The sequence below is a fragment of the Neopsephotus bourkii genome, unplaced genomic scaffold, assembly GCF_033783945.1.
Source record: "Neopsephotus bourkii isolate Nb327-2 ecotype Australia unplaced genomic scaffold, CSIRO-AGI_Nbou_v1 NB_659, whole genome shotgun sequence".
Lineage (NCBI taxonomy): Eukaryota > Metazoa > Chordata > Aves > Psittaciformes > Psittacidae > Neopsephotus > Neopsephotus bourkii.
In genome coordinates, this window is record NW_026901158.1 from 8,033,206 (window position 1) to 8,057,879 (window position 24,674).

The 24,674-nt window shown below is 50.8% G+C and overlaps 2 protein-coding genes across 5 annotated transcripts in view; one reads left to right on the plus strand and one right to left on the minus strand.

Moving 5' to 3' along the window:
* The window catches only part of TRIM32 (tripartite motif containing 32), a 477,288-nt gene extending 464,889 nt beyond the window's left edge, over positions 1–12,399 (minus strand). The window contains exons 1-2 of one of the 2 annotated variants that reach the window (XM_061352935.1): positions 11,831–12,399; positions 8,865–11,055 (exon numbers count right to left, since the gene is read on the minus strand). In XM_061352935.1, coding sequence (XP_061208919.1) covers positions 9,045–10,988 — 1,944 coding nt within the window. In that variant the 5' untranslated portion in view covers positions 10,989–11,055; positions 11,831–12,399 and the 3' untranslated portion in view covers positions 8,865–9,044. Of the gene's footprint in view, positions 1–8,864; positions 11,056–11,826 lie in introns of both variants that reach the window. The other variant, XM_061352934.1, reaches the window with a different exon arrangement.
* The window catches only part of ASTN2 (astrotactin 2), a 327,690-nt gene that overhangs the window by 211,249 nt on the left and 91,767 nt on the right, over positions 1–24,674 (plus strand). For all 3 annotated transcript variants that reach the window (XM_061352931.1, XM_061352932.1, XM_061352933.1), the window contains one exon: positions 22,107–22,372. In XM_061352931.1, the coding sequence (XP_061208915.1) occupies positions 22,107–22,372 (266 nt within the window). The remainder of the gene's footprint in view (positions 1–22,106; positions 22,373–24,674) is intronic.

Below are 24,674 nucleotides of genomic sequence, written 5' to 3' on the forward strand. Positions count from 1 at the left end.
ACCAAGTGCCCAGCAGGAGGTGATGATGGCACAAGTCCATAGGCAGCATCCCAGAGCCAGGCGAACCCATCCTGCCTGCTCCTGCCCCCCAGCTCCATCCTTTCCTGCGTGACCCACATCACCATGTGTGCCCTGCACACTGTTGGTGCCCAGGGCTGGGTGATGGAGATGTGACATAATTGAGCTGTCTCAGGATGGCTTCATTTTATTGCTTGTCACAATGACAGTCTTTAAGGAAGTGCATTAAATCAATAGCAGACTCGTTGTGCTACACCATAAATAACGAGACACATCATTAAACAGGGCAATAAACTTCAGGACTTCGAAGTAATACAATTAGGTTATGTTTATAAAAACTCCCTTATTGCCATAGCCTTCCATTTGCCAAGTCATCTCTGTCCTCCAGGGAGCGGGGGATATTCCCTGGGTCTGATAGTTTTCCATTGAAAAACATCTCTGGTGTTTCCTATGTGTAAGGGCTGATGGTGGTAGAGGTCATCAAAGCACTTGTGCCTTGCCCATCAGAGTGGCCTTGGTTTGTGGAAGCCAACGGATGGAGATGTGCTCCCAGCCTCCGCCTCCATTGCTTTCTGCTTATTTATTCTCTCTGTATTCCCAGCACAGCTCATCTTGGAAGCGAATTTATAACACCCTGTACTCATTTGTTTGGGTTTTAAATAGTGATAAATGAAGTTTGCCATAGCAATGCCCTGGTTTAGCGGCAGAAAGCAGCATGCAGGTGTGATGTTTAGGTACTGGTGCTGCTGTGAAGCATTCGGGAGCACTCCCTGCAATCCCTGGGCAAGCGTATCAATGTGGAGCAGACTGCAGTGGCTCCATGGTCCCAGCACTGTCACTGCAGATGCAGTGATTCTCCTTTTTAGTCCATGGTATGTGGCTGGCTGAGGCAGGATCCCTCGCTCCTGCATGGAGCTATGCCTGTTTCGGGCTGCTTGCTGGGCTGCCCCATGTGCTGGGAGCATCCGGAGCATCCTTCCCCACCACCAAAGCACCCGTGGTACCCTGGGGTTGCATGTAATGCCTGGACATAAGCATTTAATTTCTGACCGTGCAGTATCTTGAGTATTTGGCTCCGACCTTGTTCTTTGTGCATGGATCCGTCTGTGGCCTCGGTAGCTGGTGGGGTTGGTGAGGTTGAACTTTGTGGCTGTCGGTACTGCAGAGGGGACCAGTGTTGTACTTAGCTCTCTGATGGGTGGAAAATGCTCTTGGAAGGATATCAAGGACATTCATGAGATATCGGTTCTGTGAACAGAGGGGAGACTGAGCTGGGCTCTTAGGCAGAAGCTCTTCCCTGTGAGGGTGCTGAGGCGCTGGCACAGGGTGCCCAGAGAAGCTGTGGCTGCCCCATCCCTGGCAGTGTTCAAGGCCAGGTTGGACACAGGGGCTTGGAGCAAGCTGCTCCAGTGGAAGGTGTCCCTGCTTGTGGCAGGGGTTGGAGCTGGATGAGCTTTAAGTTCCCTTCAGCACAAAGCAGGCTGTGATTCCATGACAGAGAAGTGTCACAGGAAACCCAGTGCTCTTTCCTGGAGAGCCCCCCTCTTAGCTAAGAGAAAGAGCTTGCCATTTAGGGTAGGCAGCATCTATTCCCAGCTTCTCCACTGGTTTACGCTTATTTTGCCAGTGACATAAGGAGGATGGGAATAAATAGCTCCAGCTCAGCAGTTCCTGATGCCTTCTCCACTCAGAAACAGCTTTGGCCTGCCGGGCTCCCCGCTGCTAGCCGGCCCGTTCCCGAACCGCTCAGCGAGCACACATATGCATCATCTCTAATAGATACACAACCAAGGCTGGCGTAGCTGCAATTTGTTAGTGAACAAAGCAGGTCAGGAGAGGAGGAGGGAGAGAGGAGTTTTGAGCTAATTGGAAAGGCACCAAAGAGGATACAAATATACATTGCAGCGTGTCTGCAGCATCACACAGAATAATGCTCATGTTTTAATCAGGTTCATCAATCGCGGGGCAGCCTCAGGAGCTGGTGAAGCCACAGTCGCGGTGTCGAGCCCTAATTGAAAACACGGGCTCAAAGAGGAGAGCACGCGCTGGCAGCCGGGCTCCTTGTGGAGCTCTGGCTCTCTGCCGAGGCTGGAGCAGCTGGAATGCTGTGCCCGCAGCCTGCACAGGAGCCTGGGGTATGGGTCGGTGTCTGCAGAGCCAAATGGAGGAGAAAGGGATCGGGATTCCAGCAGGAATTTGGTGTTGTCTTGCTTCCTGGACGCACCACCCTGTGGGGATGGTGTCAATGTGTACAGTGTTCCCCCTCCTCATGCAGGTAGATATGGTGTGTGCAGGGGAGGGAGCTCCTGCCCTTGTTCCTATGCAGTTCCAGGAGTAAATCCTCCAAACAAGGGAGCCGTAGGGTCTGCAGCACACTGAGCACTGCGCTCTCTTCATAGAAACATCCCCCAGTGTTAGCCCATGATCAGACCAGCCCAAACCCCAACTTTACTTCATGCGGAGTGATTAAAAGCCCATTTCTGGGGCTGATTCCTCTGGTTCTGTGCAGCCAAGCAATGCTTTAACTCATCAGAGTGGCCTCCAAGCAGGGACCTTGAGATCGACCCAGCCATTGATCTGTGCCACAGGAGCCTGCATCGGTTTTCCCCCCTGTCGAAGCCAGTATTTAACACTGATGGTGTCTCATTAAGCTCACACCAATTGTGTGAGCATCTTTGTTTGGCAGCTGGGGCAAACGTGATTCCCTCGGCCACCTCCTGTTCTGTGTAAGAATGTGCTGGGTCTGACTGGGATGGAGTGAACTGGCTTTGTTGCAGCCCCTGTGGTGCTGTGCTTTGGATTTGTGGCTAAACCAGTGTTGGTAACACCCCAGTGTGTTGGCTACTGCTGCTGAGCAGCGCTTGCACAGTGTTCAGGCTTCCTCTGTGTCCTCACAGGGAATAGGATGTGGTTGGCAAGATGCTGGGAGAGGACAGAGCCAGGGCTGCTGACCCAGACTGGGCTATTCCACATCACATACTGCCATGTTCATGGAGGAAACTGGAGGCAGAGGCTGGGACTCACCCCAGCACAGAGACTCATGAAGTGTATGGGAGGAAAGAGCGATCCCTCCATCTGGAAAACCCTCCTGCCAGGGATGACTTCATTTGCTGATAAGGGTTTATCAGAGACCTGGTTTTACTTTGGCCCCTTGGTCCAGCTGAATGAGGAAGAGGAGGAAAGCTTTATCAGGAAAAGGGAATTACTGCTCCGAGAGCAAAATCTGACAGCCCCAGTGGGATTTCTCCATGAGCTGTTCTAGCTTGCTCGTTCCCATTGGAGAAGCCCAGCTGGGGAGCAGGGAGGGATGCTGATGGGCTGGGGATGTTCTATGCATGGGTGGAGGAGGTTTGGAGGGTTTCACTATCTCGTTAAGTTGTTCAGGTCTGCAGTGAGAGAAATGTTTTCCTTGCATTTCCTATGATTTCTAGATAGAGTTTCCTTGGGTGAGCTTACCTGGGCAAGTTGGGTGCTCAGCAAGCTGAACTTTGAAAGTGGCTGCTGCAGACGTGACTGATGCTCCCCCTCAGTAACATCATTGAGCAAAACAGTACATAGAGGGGCTGTGGTCTGCCCACCCACCTTCCCAATACTTCTTTCTTGTCTCTTGGACCATACATTGTTGACTGCATTTACCTTTCAGAGGTTAAAGTTTTCATGCTTTCTTGTGGACTCAGCAATTTAGACAAAAGATCTTCATAAAATAGGAGCCATATTAAGGATACAACCTTGAGCTCTGCTAAAATAGCTGTCTGTATTCTTCTGAGCAGGGTGTGTGGATCCCTTCTGTCCTCTCAAGGTCTCATTCATCTCCCTTCAGGTCTGATACTGACATAACACATTTAAAATTGAACTCGTCCATGAGGGGAACCTGTAGTTTTCATTTCCTAGAAGCAATCAGGTACATTAAGAAAGCTGTAAGGCAAGCTTTGCATCTATTAAAGGAGTGTCATGGTTTAAGCCCCGTCGCAACTAAGTACGACACTCATCCCCCTAAACCCTCCCTGGTGGGATGGGGCGGGGGGGAAATTGGGTAAAGGTAAAACCTGGGGGTTTAGATAAGAACAGTTTAATAACTGAAATAAAGTTAATAATAACAGAACAGGGAAAAGAGAGGACTAAAACCCAAGAGAGACTGACAAGTGATGCACAATGCAATTGCTCCCCACCCGCTGACTGAGACTCAGCCCATCCTGAGCAGCAACGATGTCCCCTGGCCAACTCCCCCCAGTTTCTATCCCGAGCACAATGTTCTGTGGTGTGGAACATCCCTCTGGCTAGTTTGGATGGGGTGTCCTGTCTCTGCTTCCTCAGCTTCTCATGCCCCTCCTCACTGGCAGAGCAGGAGAGACTGAAGAGTCCTTGATTAGAGTCAGTGCTACTGAGCAATAACTAAACATTGGTGTGTTATCAGCATTAACCTCAGATTAAAGCCAAAACACAGCACTGCACCAGTTACTAGAGAGAGACTTAACTCTATCCCAGCCAAAACCAAGACAAGGAAATAGTGGCTTTCCCTTATACATTCTTGCTCAGAAGCAGAGCGTATAGAATTTCCCTGTCCTTGAGATCCTGTAACAACCACTCTATTACCTTTGTAACAATCTTGCTTGCAGTTTATGTCATTCTATGTATTTCAAACCCTCAGATTCTGGCATTTTGTTTGACAGAGGAAAAAACAATCTCATGGTTGCTGTGAAATTTAGTTTTGTCTAAAATATGTCTGTTCAATGACCTCATGCACTGCCTATTGTAATCCAGAACTGCCAGGCAAGTCGAGCAATTAGTTGTGCAGAATGAAATAACTTTAAATCCTTGCATTGAGTAATGACCCAGAAAAATCACTTCAGCTATACAATAGGAAAGACTCAAAACATCTGGCTTTAGTTTTACTTCCATAGCTCTGCCCGTTTTGATTAAGAACCAGGCTCTCCCCCCCGTCCCTTCAGAGACCTGGGCTGTTGGTTGCTGCCCAGAACAAATGTTCACAGCATAGTTGCTGCTACCCTAAGAAATGATAACTGCTCATAAACCAGCACCTGCATGGCAGTTGTTCTGCAAGCATCGTGTGCTTTGATAAACCAGCAACTGGTGTCTGCTTAAAGAGCTGCTTCATAACATCTGAGATGAGCCCCAGTGCTAAAATCCTTCACCCAGCACAGCAAACCCAGCTGGATGATGGGACCAGGGGAGAATCGGCACATGCTGCTGATGGACCATTTGAATGCTGAGTAGCAAATTGCTTAGCTCTCCTTTGGCTCCACCTGAACACACTGCTTCTGCTAGGGTTTATTTGCAGCATTTATCAAAAGTAGTCAGAATAATAGGTAAATCCTCCCAGCAGCCCTCCTACATGTAGATGTGGCACTTGGGGACATGGTTTAGTGGTGGGCTTGGCAGTGCTGGGTTCATGGTTGGATTCAATGATTTAAAGGTCTTTTCCAATCTAAATGATTCTACCAGCCCCAGCAAATGTGTCAGTTCTACAGCAGGGCAGAGCTGAAGCAGAAGGCTCCTTGATGGTGAGGATGATGAGGGGGATGGATGAGAAAGCTTTCAGCCAGGTTTCCACACCCTGTTACGGAGCATTTAGTGCCAGTGAATTTGAACCAGCCTTTTAAAACATCAGGTATCACCTGCAGTGAAAAGATACTGCCCTCGTGGGAGTATCAGCATGAATTAAGGTGGAAACTCCAGTATTTGTTTATGAGGTGGGTAGGGAAGCATCAGATAAAGTTACGTGAGACCTGCCAAGGAGATCAGATTTATCCTCCTAACCCGATGGCATAAAAGGAGTCTCATAGCCATTGTGTTCCCAAGTTGAATTCCCAGTGGCTGTAAAACCCAATCTGCCACCAAAGGGAGGAGATAAAGTGTTTTTAATAAGAAAACGAGCTACTTGCAATGCGCTTTTAATTGGATCAATTTCTCCTTTATTACACAATCTTTAAAGCCCAAACACATATGTATGACCAGACAAGCTCTTTCTCCAGGTAGAAAGCAGAAGCCAAACTATTTCATCACGCTCCTTAACGACTCCAGTTCATCTTGTCTGGCAAACGATCACAACACTGGAGGGGAGGGAACCAGGGTGAGAAATACAGCTCTGCAAAACCCCCTCACGGTCACTGTTGTGTTCTAGCAGGGGATGTGTGCACCCTGCGGGAGGAACAACAGGTTTTCAGGTCCTCCTTTTACCTCTTTTCCGCCTGAAAGCCAAGAGCAGGCAAAGAGCTGCAGGCGACACATAGCACCCCGAGGTGCCGATCGCAGTGTCCTGCCCCAGCAGTGCCTTGCAGGGTGGTGTGATTTCTCTTGGATCATCTGAGCGAGAAACAGATGACAGACGCTTTTGTTTGAACTGTGTAACCAGGAACAGGCTGGAGGAACCAACTGCTCAGTTTACTGGACCAGCTTTTCTGTCCCTTCAAGCACTCCAGGAGCTGTTATTGCTGGTAGTGTGATGTTTATTGCAAAAAAAAAGAGAAGAGATTAAATAGATCCATGCGGACAGAAAATGACGGAGGTACATATTAGCATAGATAATATTGCTTCAATTATTCAGGTCCATTGTAGCTTCCTGCTTGGAGCAGTTCTTGGAAACAGGAGAAATGTTGAAAAGAGATCAGTAGGACAGGAACTGCTATTGCTGTAACACTGGAAAAAATGCCTTGAGTTACAATATAATTAACTGCAGAAAGGCCTGGTAATAGCTGTCATGTCCCTAAAACATACATGCAAGGTGAGATCAGCTCCCCATATTGCTGTAACATACCTCAGGCAACTGCCCCTCCCACCCAAAAAAAGAAAAGCAAAGAATGCGAATACTGATGTGCAAGTTGGCAGCTTCAGCAAATGCAGGAGCAGTGCAGGAAAAGGGGGGGTTATCATAGAATCATTACAGAATCCCAGCCTGGTTTGTGTTGGAAGGGACATTAAAGCTCATCCAGCTCCAACCCCTGCCACGGGCAGGGACCCCTTCCACTGGAGCAGCTTGCTCCAAGCCCCTGTGTCCACCCTGGCCTTGAACACTGGCAGGGATGGGGCAGCCACAGCTTCTCTGGGCACCCTATGCCAGCGCCTCAGCACCCTCACAGGGAAGAGCTTCTGCCTAAGAGCTCATCTCAATCTCCCCTATTTAAGTTTAAACCCATTCCCCCTTGTTCTGCCCCTGTAGTGCATGGAGGGTTCAGTTCTCATGGGCTCCCTCAGCATCTCCCATGGGAGCGTCTTAGCTCCTGCTCCCTTCTCCACAACCTCTTTTCATCCTGTTATAGTAAGAGAAATAGGAAGATTCCCCAATGGAGGGGCACCCCCATCAGCTGAGTGTGTGTTGTGCTGGGCCTCTTCAGGGCTTTGGCTGAGCAGAACAGGGAGACGAAAGAAAACCCCACTAAAATCTGCTCCTAGCACTTCTACAAATGCCGTAAGTGCCAAACAACAGGCTGGAGCTTGCAGTGCCTCTGAAGCCGAATTAAGTTTGCTGTTTTAGGGGAAAGTATATGGGAGCTTAAAAAAAATCACTTGTTGCATCCATGTTGTAGCACAAGTAGCAAACAATTTGCTGTAGCATGGCAGTCACCATAAAATCAGCTTTTAGATTGTCTGTCATGCCCCCAAATTTGCAACTACATTGTTGATAGCAACAAATAAACACGCTGCAGTGTAACTATTATCTGTGGCAGATTAACATGCTACCACTGTGCCCTATTTAAATGCATCTTTCCTTCAATAAGCTATTCTGGGCAAGCAGCACCACACTGAGGTACACATTTATCAGCCAGGAGAGTAGCACTGTGGGGGCCTTGGTTCACACAGCTGCAGTTTTGTGCTTCATTTGGCCCAAAGCCGTGATGAACATGAACTCTGGAGCCTGCTGGTGCTGTAACAAAATGTATGTGAGGAATGTAGTGTTTTGCTGTGCAAGGGGGGGAAAAAAAGCAGTGCATCAATGGATGTGGTTCCAAGTATTAAAGAGAGAAAACAGTCCCCCCCTCCCCTCCTCATCTTGGCAGTGAGCAGCTTGCAGGTACAAAGTGCAGATGAGTGGAAGCCTACTGCTAAATGGAAGAGTCTGGAATGCAGAAAAATGAAGTGCAGGTGAATGTACAATATGTTGCATTGAATCTCATTTACTACAGACATATTTCCCCAGCTCTCCCCCCCCCCCCCCCAGTAAAGCTTTAGATACCAGACATACCTTCCAAAGCCAGTTTCCAGGATACATTTAACAAGAAAACAGTAAATATCAGCCACAGGTTCCCTCCCCCCTTGTATTTTTTCCTCCAGTTCCCTCCCTTTTTATCCCCTTCTACCTAACAAAACTCTCAGTAGTAATAAAAACCCTGTTGCCATCAGAGAGGGCAGTTCTGTGGCTCAGCTCAACCTCCCACGATTGCCCACTACTCACTTGATGTTGAACAGACACGGTTCACCAACAGCACCACAGGGGTGATCTCCTGAATACCCAAAAACCAGAGAGAAACCCCTCCCTTGTCAGTCTGAAAGCACAGTTCCATCTCCACGCAGTTTAAGAGGGCTGTTTCAGTTGATGCAGTGCTGCAATCAGAAATTGCTTTCCCAAGTAGTTGCCCAGACAACTGTTACCCAGCTCCTTGCGAGTTCCACAGCAAGGATTGCCTCTCTGGTTCTCTAAGGGAAGGTGATTTAGAGCAGTCAGTATTTATGGCACAAAGATACAACGGTTGAAGCTGGAAGTGTAGGTGATGTGGCGTAAGGAGGTGAGCAGGTTTATGGAGTGACCAGTCATTTAACAAGGAACCAATACTCCAGGATGGATCCTTTCCCTTGGCACTTGTTCTTTTTTTATTGTACAGATTTTATACATAAAACAGAAGAAGAAGCAGCAGACCACCACCACATAAGCTATTTTGTTTCTAAACACAAAACACAACGGCCTTTATGTTGATCCCCCTTTGGTTATGGCACCATCTTCCTGAATGCTTGACACTGGTTCCTGTCAGACTGCAATGAGGCTGGAAAAATCTCTGCTTAGAGACATGCCTTTAAGGGGTGGAGTATCTTCTCAGGTGGTAACTGTAGATCTTAATGCAGTGATCCCAACAGTCCAGCACCAGCAGCTGCCCTTTGGGAGTAATGGCAATACCAACCGGGCAGATGAGTCCTTCCCGGATTAAGATGTTATAGCCACCTCCTTTAGGAAAATGCAGGATTTCTTTACGGCTGCTGTCAGCAACAATGAGGTCCCCCCTGGCATCCACGCACATCCCAGCAATGCACCTGAAATCCTCATTCTCAGAGAAGAAGTGGCTAATCTGGCGTCCCAGCTGCCCATCTGGGCCAACAGAGCCAATTGAAAAGCCTCCTTCTAAATGATGCTCGTATTGCCGGTTCTCCAGGTTAAGCCCTAGCCCTTGGGTAAAGTATATGGTCCCTTCAGCATCGCAGGTGACAAACTTGGGGCGCACTGCACTACATAAGCAACTGTACTTCACTACCCCCACGCCACGGTCCACTGTGAAACACCAGAGTTTGCCTCCTTCCACATCAGTCACTACGAACTGGCCCGAAGGCAGAGCAGCGATGCCCCAGGGCTTGCTTAGCTGGCTCCGGTGACACGCCACGCAATGGCCATCCATGGTGTAGACCTTGAAAGAGTTATCGTAGCTGTCGGTCACACCTATGAGGCCGTGGCAGTTCATGGTGACAGAAAGAGGTGTCAAATTGGGTAAGTCTGCTCCAAGGAAACTCAACACAAAGCTGTCGATTCCGCTGGGGCTCCGGCGGATCTCCTTTAGGAAGCCCTTGCGGGTAAAAACCTGGATTCGGAAGTTGCCTCTGTCTGCAACAAGCACCTCGCCCTGCAGGGTGACATGTAGGCTGACGGGGAGGTTAAACATCCCTGGCAGGCTGCCCTTGGAGCCCATCTTCCTGATGAAGTGACACTGCTGGATGCTCGTGGCTGCTTCAGGCATCCTTGGCTTGGCTGGGGAGGAACTGGGCGTGCAGCTGGGCTCCTCTTGCACCAACTCGGGCTCCCTGAATGATGCCGATGAGGATGCAGCAGTTTCCATGAGGGATTCCTCCACGTTAACAGTGCGGGGCTTCTTCACCACCTGCCCAATCTGCAGTGGTCCCACATGGCTCACCTTCAGGAGTTCAACCTCTTGAAGAGTCAGCTCTCTTGGAAGACTGTTTGTCAGTTCTGGTTCTTCCTCATCTGCTGCCTCCTCTAAGAGGGCTATATCTCCCTGCTTGATTTTGGCAAGGAAATAGTCACAGCGAGACATGATCTGCACTTCTGCTAAGTTCAGCAGATAAGCTTGCTCCTCCATGACCTGGTTATTTACCTTCTCCACCTCTGACAAAGAGCTAGTGAAGAACTTGCGTGACCTGGCCAGTTCCTCCTGGATCTTGCGCTCTTCTTTGCTGTAATCTTGCAGAACTGCTTTGTATCTAGATTGCAGGTCTCTTGAAACACCTTCCAGAGATGCTTTTCTTTTCTGCAGATCACCCATGAGCTCCCGAAGTCTGGCAAGCCTCGTCCCAAATTCCCTCCTACGCTCTTCAGCAGCCTCTTTGATAGCAACAACTCTATGTCCTTGAGGCATGTGTGATGACTCCTTGCAGGGCTCACATAAAACCAAGCTGCAGCTCTTGCAGAAGTGTCTTGGCAACCTTCTCCCACAGACCTTGCACATGAGAAGACCCACTGCTTCCCCCAGTCCAGCGGTGTCGATGATTTTCAGCACAGTCAGGTTGTCAGTCATCTGAGCTAAGCTTGTGATCCGTGTGATTTTGCTGCAGAAGGGGCACCGGATCCCATTAATGCTGTTTGCCAGGAGCTTCTCCAAGCACTGTTTGCAGATGGTGTGCCCACAGTGTAAGAGCTTGGGTCTCAGGTGCTCCTCAGTGAAGGACTCCATGCAAATGGGGCACTCCAGGACCTCTCGGAGTGCATCTGAGTTGAGATGAGGGGCGGCAGCCATGGCGCTCCAAGGCAGCTTTACCCAGCACAAAGTCTTCTTCTCGCATCTATTCCAAGGTGCTCCAATTCTGTCCAGAGAGAACAAAAAAGGAAATGTGATTTATGTCATCAGTTACATATACATGCAATTCCTTTCTGATTTATCACCCAGCCCTGGAAAAAAAGCAGCCCAGTTAGCATTGCCACCTTTGGAAAGGATGAATTAGTCATAGCTAATCTCAGAGTAGGCAAATTCCAAACCCAACTTGCAGCTCCTGGTGTGATGAACTATTCACTCGAAAAATTTCTAAGTAGAACAGAAAGAAGTGTTAATGGCAGCAATAAGGAAGCCCAATAGATATTGATGACTGAATCATCTCCTCATGGTGCCCATCTCCTGCTGCCAAGCCTCTGAGTTTCCATAATTTACTGAAACCCAGGGAGATTAAACCAAGCATTCAGAATGCTGCGCATCCAAAGAGGAACCAGATGGTGCAACGCTTGAGGACATTAATTTATCACCTCTGGAGACCTGCATTCAGATGTGACATCGGGAACTAACAAAACAAATGTGGTTGCTTTACTCCTCATTTTTTTTCTAGATAGCCAAAATAAATCCTCAAGGCTTCGTCGAGTTGCCAGGAAGGGAAACTAGGAGGGATGATCTGTCAGCTTCCACTTGTTCTGGGAATGACTGTACATACTGAAAGCAAACAGTGAAGATTCGATGCCAGTGTTATTTCTTTAACCTCTGCCACCCAGCATCATGCTCCAGCATGCCAATTAAACACAGCTCCATGAGGAATAGCGGGAATTAGCACTAATGGAGCTAACAGAGGACTCCAAGCATTTGTTAATACGAACCCTAAGTGCTCTCCGTTAGTTCCTGAACTTAGCTTAACTGCATAGAACGTCTCCTGGTTTCAGGCTCGCAGCATTGACCTCATTCTTGCCTTCTGGTTCAGTTTTCCAGCACTCTGGTTGCCATTCAGCTTCAATCCAGGTTTCTCCACCCTCACCTCCCTCCCAGCAGGGAGCAGATCCCCCTGAAGCAGCCGTTCAAAAGGAATAGAACAGGGGTCCCATCATTAAGTTGTTATTCAGTAGACTGAGTTTCAATAGCGTTGCTATTGCATGGCTTAGCTATTAAAAGCAATGGGGAAGGAAACGTTTCTTGTAGGGGAAGAGGAGGGGAGGGAAGGAGTCAGTCTTTAAACTGAAGAGCTGGGCACAGAGGGATGCGGACAGGCACCTTGTCCTGAACTATGGCTGCATGCACGGAGCATCTTCGCTTCCCTGCTGCGGGTTTGCCAGCTTCACCCTTGGGAGCACTTCCAACAGAAAAGTTCAGCTTCCCATTGGCTCAAGTGGGAGCAGGCAACTGCAACAAAGAGAAGTTCTTTCTGTTCACGCCGAGAGTTACACAACTCCTTTTAGTCCTTTAAAGCCTGTTTCAGGAGGAGATTCAGCGGTGCAGCAGCTCGGATCCCACGCTGGGATCCGATCCCTGGCTCAATGAGCACAGGAGCAGGGACATGCTTGGCACTTGCTGCTGCTGAATGCTCTTCCCTTTTCTTCTTGGCTCCTGTCTCAGGCAGGGAAGCAGAAGCCTGGGCTCTGTAGATCAGAAACCATCCTCTGAGGATGGAGAAATCTGCATTTTAAAACTGCAACACAGGGTACCAGCTCCATTATTCTTATTTTCCTTGGAAATGTGTTGGAAGACTTGCTTAGGGGAGGATGAGGGAGCAGCACGGATACCAGATACAGGGAATGACATAAAATACACGTGAAATACATCAAAAACTAGCTTTAAAGCAACTATTCTCATTCAGGAATCAACGACAGAGGGGGTTTTATTGAGCTTTAAGTTCAGTTTGTAGGAAGACGATTTGTCCAAGATTCTTTCCATACATTTCCTTGGCATGCCAGCACGCACCTTAGCAACATTATGTTAACTTTACTGCTGCACTTCCCTTTCTCTTGTGCCCCGATGGAAGTTTGTTCTTGTGTGTCCCTCATGCCACTGACGCCGAGCAGGGGCTGGGGGAAGCCTCAGCCCTGGGTCAGGCTATCACCTCGGTGCATTGCATGAGGAGGTAGACCCAAAGCGATTTCCTGCTGTAGTTTCTCCTCTCCCTTTAGTTTTCACCTACCGTGCGCTGGGAGGCGCCTGGATTTGACCGCGGGGGTCACCCACCCCTTCAAACGCTCGGGGATAGCAGCAGGATCTGCTCGGGGGGGGCTCCGGCGGTGCTCGGGGCTCACCCCCCCGCCTCAGCAGCGCAGAGGCCGCGGCTCGTCCCGGTGCTGTCAGCGCAGCCGGCCGCAGGGCCCAACCGCGCTCACTCTCCCTCCACAGCCCCACCGCGGCCTCCACAAGGGCTCAGCGGGGCGGACCCACCCCGGTGCGGCCGCCCCAGGGGCTCCCACCCCATGGAGCCGCGGCCCGGCCCCGGGGCACCGCAGGCCGAAGGACGGAGAAGGGGTCCCGGCCGCCGCCACGTCCCGCCCCGCCTCTAGGGGGCGCCACCGCGTCCCGCCCATGGTGCTCCCTACCTGCCCGCAGCTCCCGGGACGCTCGCGCGGCTGGCCGGCGTGCCCCGCGCGTTGACGTAACGTGCGTGACGCGACGGGACGTAACGTGCGCGGGGGATGGAGCGCGGAGAACGACGGGAGATGGAGTCCTAGGTGGAGGCTGCGGAGCGGGGCCGGGAGGGAGGAGCAGGGGAGGCCGAGGGGATAGGGGGGAAGGAAGGGGGGTGTTAACAGGGTAGGGAGCTCGGTAGGGGCCGGAGTGGGGCCGCAGGGTGGTGATGGGGCTGAGTCTGCCGCCGCCTGGGGGCTGGAGTTGGGGACCTGCCTGCATAGGGCGCTCCCGGCTCGGCCAGGCACCCCGTCCTGCTGCTTGTGATGTGCGGGGACGGTAAAAGCAGACAAAGGGAAAGGATGGACTCGATGAGTTTAAAGGTGTTTTCCCAACTAATTGATTCTAATTGATTATTTTCAACAGGTACTGTAGCGATAGGACAAGGGGCAATGGGTTCAGACTTAAATGGGAGATTGGAGATGAGCTCTTAGGCAGAAGCTCTTCCCTGTGAGGGTGCTGAGGCGCTGGCACAGGGTGCCCAGAGAAGCTGTGGCTGCCCCATCCCTGGCAATGTTCAAGGCCAGGTTGGACACAGGGGCTTGGAGCAAGCTGCTCCAGTGGAAGGGGTCCCTGCCCGTGGCAGGGGTTGGAGCTGGAGGAGCTTTAAGGTCCCTTCCAACCCAACCCAGGCTGGGTTTCAGGGATTCACTGTTCTTGGTTTATTCTATGCTGGTCCTTGATGATCCAGCCCCTTCCCATCTTCTACCCTGCAGCGGGGCCCTGAGCACTGGTCACGTTTTCAACTGGCCGTTGAAAACTCATCTCTTGGTCCATTCCCAGTGTGTTGGAGCAGCCCGTCGGGACAAAGAGACCTATTTTGAGGTAGAGAACAGCAAACGTAATCAATTGATTGGGAGAGACACATAAATATTGTCAGTGACATAAATATGGGCATTGGCAGCTGTGGTTGGTTGTGAGAGGACCCGCTCAGAGCACGTCCTGGTTCATACAATGACACCTTTATTGCAGTGCTGGCTGGTGGTTGGTGCTGCTGCTGTGGCACAGGCAGGAAGCGATGGGGAAATGGAGTGGGTTTGGGTTTGCCCTCGATCAGAGGAGAGCTTGTGCTGCCTGGTCATTGCCTCATCTGCTCATGCTGGGAGGCAGCAAAAGGTGATCTCTCCAGCAGTCGCTGATCATAGGATCATTGATCATAGAATTACAGATCATTGATCATTTCCCTTCTGCTTCCTTCATCCTTCTCTTTGTTCTTCCAGCCTCAATTTCTGACCCCCTGCCCATCAAACAGGCTCTGTGCTGCCTGGGGGCTGGCAGCAGCGGTCAGAGGCAGGGGTTTAGCTCCGCCCTGGTGTTTCTTGGGGTCATGGTGATGCAAAGGACACTGGTAACAGTGGGTCCTGTTCACCCTCGGCTTTCACTTGGCCATCACGAGACTGCTCTATGGTGGGATAGCCCAGTTTACTGTGACCTGGGGTGTGTGCACAGCACATCAGGAATATCAGGGCTTAGGGCTTTCCCTGTGGGAGTAGGGAGAAGCAAGGCTTGGGCAGGCAGGCCCATGGGAGCCGTGTTCTGAGCACCCCACTGCTGCCAGCATCACTGCTGGTCCCAGTGGTACCCAGGCAGTATCCAGAATAGAGTAGGAATTAGGGAATGGCATGGGATAGGATAAAATGAAATGGAATTGAATGGATTAGGCTAGAATAGAATGGAATAATTCAATTGGAAGGGATCTACATCCAAGCAGGGATCAAGAGCAGCAGTGATCAGGAGCAGCAGGCATCAGCAACATGGGCAGCAGATGCACTCAAAGGCAGCAAGAGCAGAGGCAAACCCTGAGCGGGGCTTCAATGGGTGAGGTTTATGGTCTCCTATTTCATGCTGTGCTCCAGACCCTGAGCAAGAAACTTCAGCAGGGTGCTCCAGCAGTGCCGTGGGCGTGTTGCAGTGTCCCAGAAGGGGACAAGGGGTTCACTCCTGGTTCTTGGCATCTCCACGGGAATGTGCTTTCAGCCGCTGATGTATTTTCCATGGAATAAAAGTGGATATAAGCACTGAACCAGGGTGTTCTGGTGGATTTCTGAGGTCACCCGCACCTGGAAATGAACAGTGTGAAGAAAAAATAACTATAGGAGTAAGGAAATAAGCTTTTAATGCATCTTGGGGTGGAAGCAAAGGACCATCAGGATTTAGTTGGAGGTGGTGACAATGAGCTGCTGATGCTAACCAGCATGTACAGTATGGGGACACTGTGCCATGAGAAGGAAGGGTGGGGAGGCTGGAACCCCAGTCACCCTGGCATTTCGGGGGGTACTGCCCACACTGGTGGCCAGCCATCCAACCAGCAGGACTTGGGACATCTCAGCCATCCCATGGGAAATGGACAAGAGGAGGGAGCCAGCTGCTGGTACAGGGCTAACACAGCAGCCCATGGGGTCCAGAGCAGCAGTCTGGGGGATCCTGGGACCATCCTTGTGGGGCTGTAGTGGCTCAGAGGCAGGGGCACGAGCAGTGGGGTGCTGCCAAGGGTTGGTTGGATGAGCAGGGCAAGGCTTTGGTTGCTCTTCCAGGCAGTGAGGGCTATGCAGGGCCTTTGATTCCTGTGATGAAGCAAGCTCACCGGTGATGCCTGCACCGTCCCCCTTTGTAGGGGTTAATCAATGATCTCTGAAAGCTCTCTTGACCTTTTCCTTTAGTACCACAGGCTTGCAAGTCTGTAAATGTCTCACCTGAAACTGAGGTTACTGCAGAGCCTGCTCATCTGACCTGCAGAGGAGATGGTCTGCCTTTGGATTCTCCTTGCTGGTACCTTCGGGATCACCCCAGGGCAGTGGGAATCCCATGGGCACACAGGGGTCCTGTGGGCCACTGAGCCACAAGCACCATGGCACAGCTCATCAGCCACTGCTTGTACTGGGTGTTGGGGCTCTGAGAGTGTGCAGGGTTCTGTGTTTAATTGCATTAGGTTAATCAGCAGGGAGAGGGGGGCAGAGGCAGGAAGGTGGTTGCGACTCTCCAGACATAAGAGGGGGAGAAAAGTGGTCACAAACCATCACATTGAGGAGATCATCACTTGTGGGCGCTCAGGCTGTTCTGGATTTGTGTTGCCAGGCTCATCATGCCAAGGCCGGAGCTCCATGCAGGATGAGGTCCCATCGGAGGGGCTGTGGGGTGGCAGCAGCAGAGCGAGCCGTGGTGCATCTCCAGCCCGAGAGCCATCCCCCCGCGGTGCCACGAGAGGGCAGCAGGTCCTCACGGACCGCAGTGGCCACAACTGCCCCGCTGCCACGCATGGCAGGTCCCATAGCACCCCAGTGCCACCCCTCCAGCCGCTCCGTGGGCTCAGCCGAGGTGTCCCATGCACACACATCTGGGGTTGCTTATGAGCATCAGCGTGTGCCCTTCTGGGGTGTGCACAGGCTGTGGTCATGCCTTCACCCAGGCTTCCACACGGGATGCTGTGCCATGGGGTGGTGGCATTCCCTAAATGATGGGTGGCAGTCCATAGGTGAATCCTCCATGGGACATGGCATTGGTGGTTTGGCACAGCCAGCCTGAGCTGCTGTTGGTGTGGCATTTCCTGGGCAGCAGCAAGGGCTGGCACTGTGCTTCTTGCACCCATGGGTGCATGTGTGATAGTAGAGCACTGTTGGCTCCCCTAGACATTACACCAACACCTCCTTTGCAGTCCCAAGCAGTGTTTTCCCATCACGGACAGTGGGCAGCATTAAATCTGTTCAGGCTCTTTGCAGCCCTGGGGGTTACAGCACTGACAATACCTCACTGCAAGAGAAACTCCCAGGCAAACACAAGGATTGATTTTCTTTCTAAGTCCTTTCTGATGGATTTGCCAACGAATGGGGTATTCTTCCACCAGGTAATAAATAGGCAGCCTGTGCCAGTGGATGTGTGTTGGCTGTAAATCCCCTCTGCCCTGCCTGTGGTGGCACTAGGGCAGAAGTGGACCAAAATTGCCTCTTCCATACATGGAACGCAAAGCCCAGGTCCTAAACCAGGGCCAGATGAGCAGCCCATCAGTGCTGGTGGGGTTAACCTGCTGAGCCTGGAGGAATCCCCACCTGGGTCTATTCCTGACATTCCCTCTGCAGCTTCAGCTCTCCTCTCCTTGTTCCAAGCTTTTTCTGCTGTTCAAGAGCTACCACATCCTACCCCTGATGTGGCTGCATACTTGTGGTAAGTGGAGTGATTCCCAGTTTTGGAATGACTTGGGATCTTCTGGAGGAGGTGCTGTATTAGAATGCTGGACCACTGGCAAGCCCTCCATCTTCTGGGAGCTCTCAAGACAAACTCCAGTACGAAGGATTAGGTATTGTGCTGTTGTTATTGTTATCACAGTGGTGTTATGGTGCTTCCCTCTTGTCCAGGCACTAGGAGGTGCTACTGGAAGTATTTCCTCACATCTGCAACTGCTGCATCCCGAGCAGGGACCCCTGCACAGACAGTCACCTCATGCTGTGGGGTTATAAACCCTGATGGAGCCCAGAGCCAGGCCGGCGAGTGGTACCTCTGCACACTCTGTGCTGCTCATCCTCTCTCAGGCCAGGCTTGACACTTGGCAGAAGCTGTTATTTTACTTGTTGTGTTGTGTGTGCTGTTGTTGGTTGTTTTTCCCCTCTTTCTTTTAAATACATGTTTCAGGCAAACAAACTAATAACTCCCACAAGTTGCCGTGATGCATCTAACCACATCCGCGGCCCTACGCTTCCAAACAGATGTTGCCAGAATCCAACTGAGTCACCAGAGAAAGCATGTTCAGATGCAAAGGCTGATAAGGAAGCCCTCTTATCCCCACTGCTGCTGCAGCTCCTGCAGCCAAGCCTCATCCTCCTGCCAGAACAGGACCTTTGGAGCACCCAGCAGCAGTCACCTGCAAAGCTCTTCCCTAGGAGTAAAGCAGAGGTTTTGCAAGAGCAATTTGACTGCTTTGGGACGTTGTCCAGTTCTGGATGGGGCTTGTGCAACGTGGATCTGAACCCTAAAGCTGGATTTACTTAACCTGGACTGGGCCCATCTTGGCAGCTCGAGATGGCAGCACAATGGGAGGGCAGAGCAATGGGATGTCGCAGGGTCTGGTTCTGATTCGCTCTGATCCAATAGCAAATATTCCTTTGGCCTCACCAGGAATAGGCTCGGGCTGCCCATGTTTTGTTCCAGAAGCAGCCGTTCAGCTGGGCCTCAGCACTGATGGGTGCTGTACAAGGACTTAGGTAACCAAAAGAGAGATTGGGCCCCCAGGTTTATATGTGATTGCTCCTCTTCCCCGTGCAGAGAGCAGGCTGGTCCTTGAGCACTCTCCTTGCAGGCAGGCAGCTGAGCAGGAAGCCAGAGCTCAGAGGTAGGAAAGAGGGGCCCAGATCCCTTCTCCTTGGGCTACAGTTGCAATGGCAGGTCTAGGAATAAAGGAGTGTGTTTTAGGGACAATACCTCCCAGGTCTGAACCCTCTCCAAGATGCCGTGAGTGGTGGGTGATGTGGTTGGGAAGAGAAGGAAGCACAGTCTCCATCAAGATCACTTTCTTTCTAGGGATGAGGCACCTGGAGCTGATGCTTTCCACCCTGTCAGCAAGCAGATGAGGAGCAGGTCCTCCTCGCTGCCTGTCCTCAGCTCTGGATCAGCTGGATCCCAAGCAGGGTGTGCAATTGGCACTCTCACATGGGTTTTGGTAGCAGAAAGGGGGTGAATATTTTGTCAGGGCTGGACTTAAGCCCCCAGAGCTCCTTGCACAACCGCTATGAGGATCTGCTCTCCAGTGCTGATGACTTCCAAGTGCTTGTCTGTCTGAGAGCTGGCAGCAAAACCCATCTCCCTCTGCTGAGCCACATCCTGTTTCATCTTCCTCCTTTGGAGGTGCACCCAGAGCCTTTTCATCACAAGGGAACACTGCGTATCCCTTGCCAGCACACTGAACCTGTAAGCTCAGCTCCAGTAGCACCTTATATCCCCAGCTTGTAAGGATGCAAAGGAATCCTTTTCCCTAAAGTAACTGGGGCTTCAGCTGTTACAAAGAGGATTAAACACAGAGATTTCCACCTTACCTGTGAAGTCTTCCATGAGGCACAAGGCTCCATGGTTAATCTTATGTGGCTGAGTGCGTGGCTGTATGGAAAGGGAGCTGTGCTACTCAGTTTTCTGCCTGACTTTGAGTGTATATGAGACTATATATGAGTTATATATGAGTTTTTTGGTATAAGTTTATATGAGACTTTGTGCAGCACCATTTGATGACTGCTGCTCCTGAAATGCCTTTGCTCCATCTGGGTTTCCTTCAGGAGACAGGAGGAACCATTGCTTTCATGCCAGTCCCTTTGGAGAGCTCATGAAACAATCAACCCCAGGTACAGCGCCCTTTCCTAGGGTACAGGGTACTTGCCCCAGCTTGCTCCTTGCAAAACCAGACTGTAACTGAGGAGGACCAAGGGAAGTTACTCTTCTTGCTTATTCATCCCACTCCTTACTGCTTGTTTGCACTCAAAGAGCCCCTGAGCCCCCACATGCATTGAGTGTCCTGTGCTTCAATGCAGACATGGAGGGAAAAGGACAGGACAGGTAACTTGGAAGGGAGCCTCCAATGAGGCTTTCCCAGAGTGATGCTCTAGGAGCTGGACCGCACTGCCCATCACCCTGGGGCTTCTTCCAGGTGCTGGTGGAAGCCTGTGTGTGTGATTTGAACAGTGATTGTCAGAAAGGCTGGAAACTCTGTGCCACATCTCCAGACAAGCCTTGGCTAGGTTTAGGCTAAGCCATAGCCTGTGTTAAGGTCACATCCAGGCGTTTGATGCAAGTAGTCCAATTCTTATCTATAAAGCCAGTATTTCAGAAGGGAAGGTTTGATACCCTATTGCCAATCATGAGATAACTGAGTCCACGTTCTCTTCAGTTCTGTGTTCACGTTCTGCCTTACAGCTTGGCTCCAAAACTTCTTTCCCCATGGAGGATCTCCAAAATCACTGCTTCAGCTCTGGTGAAGAAGCTCTGCAGCCTGGAAGTGTCATTGCCATCTCCTTTCTCTTCTACATGTAGTTCAATAATGATGTTAAAAACGTGTTCTCCAGAAGCAAGAAGAGGTCCATGGCATCACCTTGTAGCTTCCCTCGTTCTGAGCCACCCAGTTTATCTGTCAAGGCTTCATGGTTTCCCCTTATGAGGCTTGAAACTGCCTGGAGCTGCTCTTCTAGAAAACAACCTCTCCAGGAACCAGCCCCAACTCTCATTTTCCATGTCTCTGTGCACCAGTGTCTCTAGATGATGAGACATCTCCTCACTGTCTTGTTTTGATTTATCTTAGCAGCTGCCCCCCTTTTATTCCACTGAAAGATGGAAATTTGCTTGTTCTGCCCCTGACAGCTTTGACCCAGAACGCAGAAGCGCTCCCTGTCAGCCAGGCAGCAGGGGAGGCTTGCCCTAGCCTGGAGCCCATTGGGAGTCATGAAGGAATACTGTGTTTACTGGTATTCCTGATTGACTAGTGCCTTGCCACATCAGCTGCGTGTCATTGCGAGCCAAGGGCACTGAGGCATTCCTTGTTCTTCTGCAGCTCCATCATGGGACTGGGATGGTGTTGCTGGAGGCAGCAGCCATCCAGTTCATGGTGTTGGAAGCCTCATCCAGCTCATGGTGTTGGGAGCTTCATTTGGGCACAGGATGGAGAAAAGCTTTTCTCCTCCAAGCCCCTCACCAGGTTATGAAAGTTGGGCTCGCCTTGGATCAACCCAAGAGGAGTCTACAGATGAAGGGTTTAAATAGAGGTGCACAGGATGGAGATGGGAGTCAGGGTAGCACCAGGGTAGCACCAGGTGGTGTACTTTGACCTTAGCGAGTGTTTGGACCAAGCCAGAACAAAGTAAGGCTTTCTTGGGTTCATTGCTTTGTGATTGAGACCACTAAGAAGTTTCACAATGGGTGAATTTCAAAGGGGTGAATAGTTCCTGAAAGCAGCATATTGACAGTTCGGGTTTGGTAATGCCTCCATCTCTTCCTATGTGGTGAGTTCGTTCCCATACCCATCATACCCTCTGCCTAGGGGCTCCGTCCATCAGTGCAGTCTCTTTGCATCCTCGTTTGGTTCCATCTCAGTGTCCTGGATAATGTGTCACCCAAAAGAGAGAGCTAAAGATCACAGAGAGAGGCCTGATGTTGGGATGAGGGTTGGGAGCACTCAGCCGCTTGCCCTGGTCCCTTTGGAGTGTTTCCCTTTGGCAGGTAAGATATACTTGGGTTTCATTTTGAAGTACAGAAGGTGCGTAAGTAAGTTACAAAGAAGAAGGAGAACACGGTCAGTCTGTCACTGTAGAAGTGCTTGTCTGTGCTCACGCTTCCTACCCATTCCCAAGCAGTGACCTGCAAGTCCTGTTTTTCTCTCCTTGACCTTTCTGGTTTCCTGCAGCCACCTGGCCTCCAGCACCTCCAGCAGCTGCGTTTATCCTGGCTGCAGCAGAGCTTGGCTTCGGGAATACGCCTGTGCTGAGCATTATTTAATGTTGTTTGCTTTCTTCCCTCTCCCCGAACCAGAAACAACGGAGCTCGGGAACAAGAAGGAGTTGAAATCCATGCCCTTCATCACCTATCTCTCAGGCCTGCTGACGGCTCAGATGCTGTCCGATGACCACCTCATCTCTGGGGTGGAGATTCACTGCGAGGAGAAGGGGCGCTGCCCATCCACTTGCCACTTGTGCCGGCGCCCTGGCAAGGAGCAGCTCAGCCCCACGCCGGTTCTGCTGGAGATCAACCGCGTGGTGCCTCTGTACGCTCTGATCCAGGACAACGATACCAGGGAGGTGAGTGATGGATCCTGCTTTAGTCACCCCTCGCTTTGCCTTCCTCAGGCCCTGCACAGGTTTAGGCACTAGGTAGTAAGTCTTTATTATGAGGGTGGCGAGGCACTGGCACAATAATGGTGGTAAACACTGAAGTTCCTTCTCTTTGCATATATGTCCACATAGGTAACTATAGACACGTACAGAGGGAAAGCAAGGTCAGTAATAAGGTGGATATGAACATCTATAAAGTATGCTGAAAGTATTACATATATTTACATGTATTTTACATATTGCATATATTTATATATATTTACTGTTAGGGTGGTGAGGCACTGGAAGGGGTTGCCCAGGGAGGTTGTGAATGCTCCATCCCTGGTGGTGTTCAAGGCCAGGTTGGACAGAGCCTTGGGTGATATGGTTTAGTCTTAGGTGGCAGGGGGATTGGAACTGGATGATCTTAAGGTCCTTTCCAACCCAAACCATTCTATGATTCTATAATGATTATATATATATATATATATATATATATATCATGTATTTCCATCCAGCAGAGATGAGGCAAGACACAGGTAAAGCATTTTGTCTACTTTGGTTTGTGTGGGTTTGTCTTCTCATCTGCCCCAATGCAGTGAGTTGCCTTTTAAAGCTTACAGCTACCGCCCAGTACAATTCTGTGCTCTCAGTTACCAGGCTCAAGTGCTGGGGTTTCAGTTTCATGCTGGGTGTCTGCCTTGGGCTGATTTGTGGTGTTTCTGTGTGGGCATGTTTGATTTCAGCTTTAAAACTGACCATTTCCAAGAGGGAGATAGGTGAAAATCCATTGCTTTGCCCACGTGAATTGCGTTGGAAAACCCTTTATTTCCATGCCATTGGGAACTGCTGTTTTCTCCTTGCTTTTGAAGCAAGGGCTTGAAATTAGAAGGGCTTCAGGAGTCAGGTTTTGCCTTTTGTTTCCCAAACAACATTTGTTCAGAGGCACTTGTGCTGTGTAAGGAAACCCTTAACTGTGTGTGATGAGCAGGGATTTGGTCTGCCTTCCCAGTGCTGCCCAAGCATCGCTCCCGCTCCCAGTAGTGGGAAGGAGCAGTGGATCAGGGCACTGCCAATGGTAATACTCCCTCTTTTCCTTCATTCAGGCACTGAGAACTACAGACTGAGCTGTGCTAAGAGGTTTTTCTCTCTCTCCTGTGGTTTAACAGCATTGGTCAGATTACTTGCATGGTCACTGTTAGCTGTATCCTGGCTGGGGACTTTGGCAGTGCTGGGCAAGGACCTCCCCATGGTCAAGGAAATGTGTTTGACAGTCCAAGCACCTTTTAAGGGGCTTTGTTGAATGGCTTCTTCATAGCTGACATGGCTGTGGGTGGGAGGTTTCACAGGGAAAGGGCTGCTTTTGGGAACAGAGGCAATGATGGAGCCCTCTCTCCACTGCTCCTTGTGGGATTAAACTAGCCCAAGTAAGTTTATAGCACCATTGCTGTTTATAGCTCTTGTGGGGTTTTCTGGTGACAAAATGCCCCCAGCACCTCGAGAGCAGGATGCTGTTGAGTGCATGTGATGGGAGAGAAAAGAGATGTGGTAACCCTGGCTGGTTTCCACTTAGTGAACATCCTGGAGCCAAAGGAGAGGACAGCCAGGTTGTGGTGGCCTTACTCCTCCACCATCAGATATTGCTGCCTGCTCTCACCCCATGGGATGGGCAATGGACTTACCATAGCCCTGGTGTCCACCAAGAGGCGTGGGCTGAGCAAGTGAGGTCTCAGGTTTGCCCATTCTGCAAACCCCCATGTTCCCTGGCTGAGCTGCAGGAAGGTGAATGGACAGCTAACCCTGAGGGGCACTGGGAGGAGCAGGGATGCCCAGTTCTGGGCTCCTCAGCACAAAAAAGATGAGGAGTTACTGGAGAGGGTCCAGAGGAGGCCACGGGGTTGCTCAGGGGTCTGGAGCATCTCTGTTACGAGAGACTGTGGGAGTTGGGCCTGATTAGTATAGAGAAGAGGAGCCTGAAAGGGGATCCCATCAACGCAGATCAGTATCTCAAAGGTGGGTGCCAGCAGGATGGTGCCAGACTCTTTCCAGTGGTGCCCAGTGACAGGACAAGGAGCAATGGCCATAAGCTAACACACAACAAGTGTCACCTCACCATGAGCAAGAACTTGTTTCCATTGAGGGTGGCAGAGCCCTGGCACAGGCTGCCCAGGGGGTTGTGGAGTCTCCCTCTCTGGAGCCATCCCAAACCCACCCTGGACACGTTCCTGTGTGCCCTGCTGTGGGTGGCTCTGCCCTTGCAGGGGGCTGGACACGAAGATCAGAGGTCCCT